At 35.0% G+C, this 9,116-nt stretch overlaps 1 protein-coding gene and 1 pseudogene across 1 annotated transcript; one reads left to right on the top strand and one right to left on the bottom strand.

The window, feature by feature from the left end:
• The first annotated feature begins 883 nt into the window (after positions 1–883).
• LOC132609720 (inositol-tetrakisphosphate 1-kinase 1-like) lies at positions 884–3,430 on the top strand. Its single transcript, XM_060323846.1, has 2 exons — positions 884–1,380; positions 2,315–3,430. Exons 1-2 carry the CDS (start codon positions 1,084–1,086, stop codon positions 3,101–3,103), a joined length of 1,086 nt encoding a protein of 361 aa, XP_060179829.1. The 5' UTR covers positions 884–1,083; the 3' UTR covers positions 3,104–3,430.
• A 5,267-nt stretch (positions 3,431–8,697) lies between these two features.
• LOC132612372 (U2 spliceosomal RNA) lies at positions 8,698–8,827 on the bottom strand (annotated as a pseudogene).
• Between the last annotated feature and the right edge of the window lie 289 nt (positions 8,828–9,116).

Here is a 9,116-nt window from a genome sequence, read left to right on the forward strand (position 1 = left end):
TACGCCACGTCAACCCCCTTAACTCAACCACTGTATATACATCTCTCATCCATTTGTCCTCTTTTTTTTTTTTCTCACCATTTTCCCAAATCACAAAATATAAATTTAACCTTGGATATCCCACCTTATGTCATTAAACTTGATATTACTTTATTCTACCTTTCAAAACTCTAATCTCGAAATAACTTAATCCATGAACCAAATGAAACATGATACATCAGTACACCAAAGTGTAATTTGAAACTTAAAAATAAAATATTTTGTATTGCATCGTACCTCCTCCATTTACCTTTACTTGTCACGTTTCATTTTTCGATAGTCAATCTTCAAAGTTAAATTGAATTAAATTAATTTAATATTTTAAAATTAAAAATTAAATATCAAAAAATTATACAAAAAATACTATACGTTGCAATTCTTCTCATATAAATACAACAAAGAAATACATCTTTAACATATTGATCAAAATTCATGTAGTTCAACCGTTGAGAAACGAAACATGATAAGTAAAAATTTGTACCTCAGAATATGCCACGTCACCACCCTTAACTCAACCACAGTTACTTTATCAAAACCCTAAGGGGTCATTTGGTGCATGATATAAGCTGAGATATCCCAACACTAATTTTTTGTATCATATTTGGTAGAAGGTATAAATTTATCCCAAATAAGGTATAAAATGCATCTCATCCCAAGAGATGGGATATCCTTCTTATCCACTTATACTGGAATTATTTTATACCATCTTTTAGATGGTATAAAATACTCTCAATAAATGAGATAAATTCGTTCCGCGATTATAATTTTGACTACGTACCGAACGAACCCAAATCATTCCCCCAACCCCAAATCTTAACCCTATATATATCTCCCACACCTCTTCCATTTGTCCTCTCCTCTTCTTTTCTCTCCACATTTCACTACATTCACAAAAAAACGTGACCAACACACACACATACACCCAAAATCGTGTATGTATGCATAATATCATATCAAACTCTCGATCATATCGAAAAAAAAAAACCCTAGCTATATAATCCTTTTCAAAATAATGTGATTTTGTTTCCAGTAGTGAAAAAAAAAATGGCGGATCGAATGATTCGATTCAGTATAGGTTATGCTTTAGCACCAAAAAAGCAAGCTAGTTTCATACAAGTATCGTTAGTTAACTTAGCGAAAGAAAAAGGAATCGATCTAATTAAGATCGATATGGATAAGCCTTTAATCGAACAAGGACCGTTCGATTGTGTGTTACATAAGTTGTACGGTCAGGATTGGAAGAAGCAATTGGAAGAATATGCTTTGAAATATCCCAATGTTTTGATTATTGATTCGCTTGATGCTATTGAGCGGTTACATAATCGGATTTCCATGCTTCAGGTCGCCAAAAAAAAATAATAATTTAATTTTTGTTTATTTTTATACTTAATATATAAAATGTGATTTTATATGTAGAAGTTTATTCGGTACTACTGTTCAGTATTTTTTTGGTTTAGTTTTAGCTTTTTGAGAGTCAGATTAAAATTTATATATTTGAAAACTACGTGAAAAGTATGAAGTTCGTGCAGTTTGAATTTTGGGTAGCGAATATGAAATTATGTTTTATTACTTTTAAACTTAATATTTAAAATGTATTTAATATATATATATATATATATAAGTTTAGTTGATACGGTCTGTTTATTTTTTATAAAATTAAAAAATCTACCTAATTACTTGGTACGGTTATAGATTTACTAGCTTTTGTTTGGCTATAGATTTTGAAGTTGAAACTTGAAAATTTGAGTTTTTGAAGTTGTGATTTTTGAAAGTTGAAAACCGAAAAATTTGAGTTTTTGGAGCTGTGATTTTTGGAAATTGAAACTTTGACAATTTGAGTTTTTGAAGTTGTGATTTTTGAAAGTGGAAATTTGAGTTTTTGAAGTTGTGATTTTTGAAAGTTGAAAACCGAAATGAGTTTTTGGAAATTGAAACTTGAAAATTTGAGTTTTTGAAGTTGTGATTTTTGGAAGTTGAAGTTGTGTTTGGATAAGCATTTTACATGGAAACAATTTGAGAAATTTCTCCCAAAAACTAGTCCGAGCTATTTTTCGGAACTTGAAAATATTTTGAAGATAAATTTTCAAAATTTGATCCAAAATTTATGGCCAAACGCTAGCATAGAAACCTACAATTTTATTTAAGAAAAACCCTACTAATCGGTTTGGTCCTAGTAACTTTTGCACAGAACCTGTATTTCTATTAAGAAATTCATTAAATATCTATGATATGTGATTGTGAACTCAGTTAAATATCTATGGTTTTGATATTTCAGGTAGCTACTGAGCTGGAAATTAAGTGTGAGACGGCGTCATTTGGGATTCCTAAACAGACTGTTGTTTATGATGCGAAAATTGTATCGGCGAGTTACCTTGAGAGTGAAGGATTGAAGTTTCCGGTGATTGCGAAACCTTTGGTGGCTGATGGAAGTGCGAAATCGCATAAGATGCTGTTGGTGTTTAACAAAGATGGTTTGAGTAAATTGAAACCACCTATAGTTTTGCAGGAGTTTGTGAATCATGGTGCTGTGATTTTTAAGGTATATGTGGTTGGTGATTATGTGAAATGTGTGAAGAGGAAGTCGTTACCTGATGTGACCGAGGAGAACAAATTAGAGAGTTATTTGTCATTTTCACAGGTTTCGAATCTGAACACTTGTGAAAAGAATGATGATAAGTACTATAAGCTGATGAATTTGGATGATGCTGAATTGCCACCGTTGAGTTTTTTGACGGATATAGCGAGAGGGCTTAGACGAGCTACGAAATTGTATTTGTTCAATTTTGATTTGATTAGGGATAATAGGGTTGGAAATAGATACCTTATTATTGACATTAACTATTTCCCTGGGTATGCAAAGATGCCGAATTACGAGAGTGTGATGACAGACTTTTTCTGGGATGTGTTGAATAAGAACGATAAGGGTTTCGAGAGTTTAGAGAAGAGTAGTTGTGAAAAGGAGGTCAGGATGTTAGTTGGGAATAAGGGGTATGGTGAGGATGAAGGGACACTACCGGTTTCACCTCTTAAGAGGGAAGAACAGGATAACACTATTCAGGTCTAAGGAGGCTTGCGGATGGACAAGGGTCGATCAGAAGATTTGCTCGAGATATGAACTGTTTCGCAGGTTACTGCTAAAACTGAAGGGTTATTTTAGGTAGGGAGTTAGTACAGCAGTGAATAAGTAGGTTCCTGATATGGCCTTCTGAAGGCACATTGATGGTGTTCTTTGTTGAAACATGTACATTCTATCTTTGCAGTCGAGATAGGTACTAGCAGATACTCTTTTCTAGGAAAGTTGTTTTCTTAAAGGCAATTGTACTTCAACGGGAACAATATTTCAATATGTGCCTTTAACAACTTTAATCAATGAATTTTGCTGTATTCTTAATGGCTTGTCATACTATATTTCCTTCATTTTTTCTGTTTTGTAGGCCGATATAATTGCATGTGGTTTTGCATCCTAAATAGTAACTTCTTTTTGTTATGTATTTCAATGTCGTAGGAGGGATATAGCTCGGTGAATATCCTTTTCCTCTTTGGTGTTTACATGAATAATTCTTTATTATACTGTCTCTTTTTTGATGAAAATTATACTCTCTTTCATGTAAGTTAATGTGAGATATGTCTGCAACAATATTCCTTTTATGGACCACAACCCGAACAAAGACTATACATGCTGAGATCAAGTTCATTCGCTTTTTTAGCATAAAAGTTAATTCATATTGTCAGATTCTTACGCTATATTTGGATATGAGAGGCGACTTCCACTCACCATGAGTGAATTTTTTAAGTTGCTAATGAAGGTTGATCCTTTCGTTGAGAATTAGATTCTATGGTAGTAAGGCATGGCATGCAGTAGTTATACCTTTTACATAATGGTTGTTTGTCTGGTTATCATTTACTTTTGCCATTGAATTTCTCTTTTATGCTAGGGTTACTGCGTTGCTCTTTTGTGCTAGGGCTACTGCTCCTTTTTGATACTTAAGCACTAAAGTATTTAAAATGTGAAGAAACAGAAAAGAATTGTCAATGCCTTTTGTTTCCTGAAATCTGTCTCTCACCTTTTTGCCTTCGGAGAATTATTTTTCAAAGATGCATCTGATCTTGTTTGCCGTCGTGATTCTTGAACATGATGAAGATTGATTAGAGAGCATGAGTGGAACTATCGTTTCTTCTTTTGTGCCAAGTTCCCACTGCGTTTATTCTTGTATTGATGGCCTGCTGACTACTTGCTGCAAAGAGAACTTAACCTTTTTAGGTACTACTGCTTTTATGACTCTTTAATGTGGATGGACTCGTTGAGTTAATCGATTTTGTCAGATTCTTATGCTGTATTTGGGTATGAGAGGCAACTTACACTTACCACGAGTGGTCAGTTTCATTGATTTTTCAAGTTGCTAGTGAAGTTTAATCTCGTACTTGAGAATTAGATTCTCTGGCAGTAAGGCTTGGCATACAATATTTATACCTTTTACGTAATGGTTGTTTGTCTGGTTATCATTTACTTTTGCCATTGAATTTCTTTTTTATGCTAGGGTTACTGCATTCCTCTTTGTGCTAGGGCTACTGCTCCTTTTTGATACTTAAGCACTAAAGTATCAAAAATGTGAAGAAACAGAAAAAAAAATTTCAATGCCTTTTGTTTCCTGAAATTTGTGTCTCACCTTCTTGCCTTCAGTGAACTATTTTTCAAAGATCCATATGGCCTTGTTTGTCAGTCTGATTCTTGAATGATGATGCTTGATTAGAGAGCATGAGTGGAACTATACCAGGAGCTAGGTTCCCACCGCATTTATCTTGCATTGATGGTCGGCTGATTACTTGCTGTAAAGAGAACTTTAGCTTCTTAGGTTATAATGATCTTTCAATTATTGGAAAACCTTTGTACTCTTGCTTTTATGACTTTCATGTGGATGGGCTCGTTGAGTTGCCATTGATCAATTCGAGCTATTTGGGTAAGGCAGGTTTTCTGCTCTTGTACAGTTTGCTTTGGATTTGGGCTGTAGTCCTGGGTTTCCCTTTTAACTACTCAAGCATTGTTGATTGTATACTTGTCTTGTTTGTCTCCCTATCTCTATATAGAAATTCCTTGGAGAAATTAATGCCCGACAAAAGAATGTATAGAAAACTATTCATTGTGGTTGTACTCCATCAAATTTTTAAGAGTAGATGATCCTCTTTGAATCTGCAAGCCTTAGCATTTATACACTCCTTTTCCATGCTAATTTGCTTCTCTGGTTTATTTCGATGTATGCATGGACTTTTTCTTCTAAAATCTTTTACTATACATCGGAAGGGAGGAGGGGAATGGGAAAGGAGATTACAAGGTGGGGAATTGAACCCCCCAGCAACCAAGTTGGAAGTTCAAGTAGCCAACCAAATGGACATGAATTCATGGATTACATGATTGAAAAGTAGGTTTTGTTAAAGGAAAAAGGAAAAGAAAAGAAAAGTACTTGAAATTCAGGAACTTATGAATCTCTTCGAAATGAACTGCATCAAGAGTGTGCAATTAGTTCATTTTGCCGCCTAATTTATGGGAGCATTTCACTTATTATGGCCGAAAGAACTTATATCTTCAAAACTAATTGGAAGATCCATATACTTCAGTAAGCTAGTTCTTTGTCTTTGGTTCTTTTAGTCCATGAGATTTTATATACAGGAAAACAAGATTTGGGTACTAGTATTTTAGAGTATACTTGTCATTTTTGTTTGGTATAGTACATGTGTACTATATGTTGCACCATATGTATGAGGTTTTAATGCTCAGAAGAAACTTACCACTAATGAAAAGGACAACAAGGAAAAGGAATGAATTATGCCGTGGGATTCTATTTGTCGGATCAATTTGTCTCTTATGATTCTAGTTACACTTTCGTATCTTTTATCAATGTATTCCCTTTCAGGTATGCTTGTTTTCGGTCATCGTTTGGACGAAAGCTGTCTGTCCCAGAAAGTAGCTTGTATTTTATCATGCTGACAGTTATGCAAGTTTTAGTCTGGGTGAGTTGATACTACTCTCCTTTTCACTTTATGTGTCTTAGCTTGATTATGCATGAAGTTTAAGAATGTAAAGATGATTTTTGAATCTTGTTGCCTTAAACTTAAGGTGAATATAACATACCAAAAATATTCATTGAATCTTGTAATCTTAAACATGAAACATTATTCCTATATAAGTAAGGGAAAAATGAGAATTTTGGAATTAAAAACTTAGCAAGTATAGAATGGTGGCATTTTTTTTTTTTTTTTTTGGAACAGGCTGAAAAAGAACTGCACATATTAAACGGAGTGATTACATATTAGGACAAGGACCGGAAGAAGTAGGTTTTGAATTGTGAGTCCCTAGCTTGACTTTAGGGCTTCATATCTTTAATTGATGGATGTTCTTCCGCTTGACATGCATCGCTCCTGTGATGTCTTTGCAAATAACATAAAGGCTTTGCCTTTTTTTGTTGTTGTTGTTGTTGTTGTTGTTGTTGTTGTTGTGTGTTATATGACTGTTGACGAGATAACTTTCATAGCTAGTTGCATAACTCACCATGTTGAATTGGCACAACTGTTTTTGCATGATTATGATATAGGAGCAAGATGGCCTTTTATATGAGTTGCATGGATTGGGTCATCCAAAAGAAAAAGAGTTGCATAGATTGAATTGGCAAAATCCAGAGTGCTGGGCAACTGTAGATGTAATATTTGAAAGAAAAAAAAATTCTAGCATCACAAACAACCATGTCAATGCTGTTGTTTTATTTACTTATTTTGTTGCCAGTTAGATGGGTCACTCTGCACACTTGTATCTCACATGTCACATGAGCATCTTGTTTGTTCATGTACTCCTTTTAACTGTAACTTTTGCTTTCTGGAATGACACGATATGTCTGGAGAACTCTTACCAGCAGAATTAATTTTGATCCTTGACTTGATTAGCCTAAAGTGTTCTCACTGTGTGGATTCTTCGTTGGTGAGGATCTGTACTACCTTTATATAGAAGAGAGAAAAGAGAAACAGATAGGGAATAGGGTAGATCTTCATATCTAGAAGTGCCAGGTCAGCTTTTCGATGAGGGGGAAAGCTCTCTATGTATAGTGGTTTTTGGGAGGAGCTGGGACCTAGTGCTAGTTTTACCATAGGGAATCTAAGCACAGAGATGCTATTCTTAGCAAAGCAAATGGTACTCCCTCCGTTTCAATTTATATGAACCCATTTGACTGGGCACGACATTTAAGAAAGAGGGAAGACTTTTGAAACTTGTGGTTCAAAATAAGCCTTGAAAATTTGTGTGGCTGTAAATCATTCATAAAGTGAATTTGTTTCCAAATTAGGAAAGAGGTCATTCATTTTGGCACGGACTAAAAAGGAAATAGGTTCAAACAAATTGAAACAGATGGAGTAATATTTTCCAAGATGTTTCCTTCTGATTAGAAAAGTAAATGTACCCGTAATTAGAACTTGACGCTGAGATGTAGTAGATTATAAAGTGTACGTTCTCAATCTTTAGAAAAGAAAATGGTATTTCTTTTCTTTCTTCTTCTTGCCTTGCATGATTGGCTTTCCCTTTAATTTTTTCTTTTTCCTCGACATGTCAGGTTCTGAATAGACTGTCATGGATCGCTTCCTAGGGATTCCTTTTCTTTTTATCTTTATGTGAATCTGATTCTGTTAAGACTCATTAGGGTTATTTGACTGCACTTCTACATTTATGCAGTTACTAAGATTATAAGAAGCAGGCGTCAGGAGCAGAGATGTACAATAACAAAAAAGAGAGAGGATTGGCCCAATGGATACAGTATTAGGTTTTCACTCTGATGCATTAAATCAGATATTTGGTTATTCAGGCCAAACATATAATATACAATGACGCGCTCTTTCCTTGATAAGGGGAAATAACTTTAAGGAGATCAAACTTAACCAAGGACCACACTTGAACTGGTGAAAGTGTTAATTCTTGAGGTTAATTGACACCACTGGATGTCACCTCTTTGTATAATAGCGACTAACTGATTGTTGACACCTGATTTTCCTGTCGTCTAGTGGTATCATTCTTTCTGGTGTGCATATCTATAGCATACTAGATAGCTTGGGATTTTGGCTCTTTAGCTTTAGTAACTCTACCCTTTGTAGAATTGGCATTGACATTTTCAACACAATAGTAAGGCCTATCAATGCTTCTTCTATTGTAAAACTTGAAACAACTGCATTGTTTTCCCACTCTATGCCCTAATCCGCTTATCGTTGCTGCATTTAAGTATTGGTGTTGTCATACATGTGTGTGCTTGATTTTGGCTGCTAAACTTGTGGATATGCACCCATGCATCTTAAGAAACTGACAGGCATTAGAATGGAATTTTGATGAAAACATGAAGTGGGGTTTAGCCACCGTATTTGGACACACTGGTATAGCCGATGGTGTTCAGCCCCATGCAAACTTCTTTCAGTTAATTGAAGCCAGATTTCATCAGGTATTCTGCTCATGCTAGCTTCTTGAACTTGAAGGTATCTGCTATTATTCTTTGTACTGCATCAAATGTGTTTTATTTTTTTATTTTGGAATATTGGGGGTAGAGGTTAGAAAATTAGAAAGAGAAGCTGGTAACCTGATTTATTTATAAATTTAATGCTGGACCGTTCATATTTTTCTGATTCCTGAATTTAAAAAGCTACCTTAACAGACTCTCCCCCTTACAAAAAATGAATTATACCGTGTGGGCATATGGCCTACGGATATTAAACTGATAAGAACATATGCTACACTTGATCTTAGCCAAAAGGCCGAGAAAGGTATAGGATTCATTCATATTTCTGTTAGCGCATATACTGCTGGTCGTGTTCTGTTAATTCATGTGATAAGTCTCAAGCTGAAATTGTAACTGCTCCGCTGCTGCTGCACAGTTCATGATAAAGGCATGCATTCCAGGTTGTTGTGCTCCTTTTGGGAGTCCTTTGCTGCTTGTCATGTCTTGAATGGGATTTAGATATTTGCTATGGCGACCCTGTGTTATTCGCTAGGCATCAAGCAGATACCTGTGCTAGTAGGGAGATAACCTGTATCTGGCGGAACAGTTGAGGTGCAC

Source organism: Lycium barbarum, chromosome 9 (genome assembly GCF_019175385.1).
Source record: "Lycium barbarum isolate Lr01 chromosome 9, ASM1917538v2, whole genome shotgun sequence".
NCBI classification, from domain to species: Eukaryota; Viridiplantae; Streptophyta; class Magnoliopsida; order Solanales; family Solanaceae; genus Lycium; species Lycium barbarum.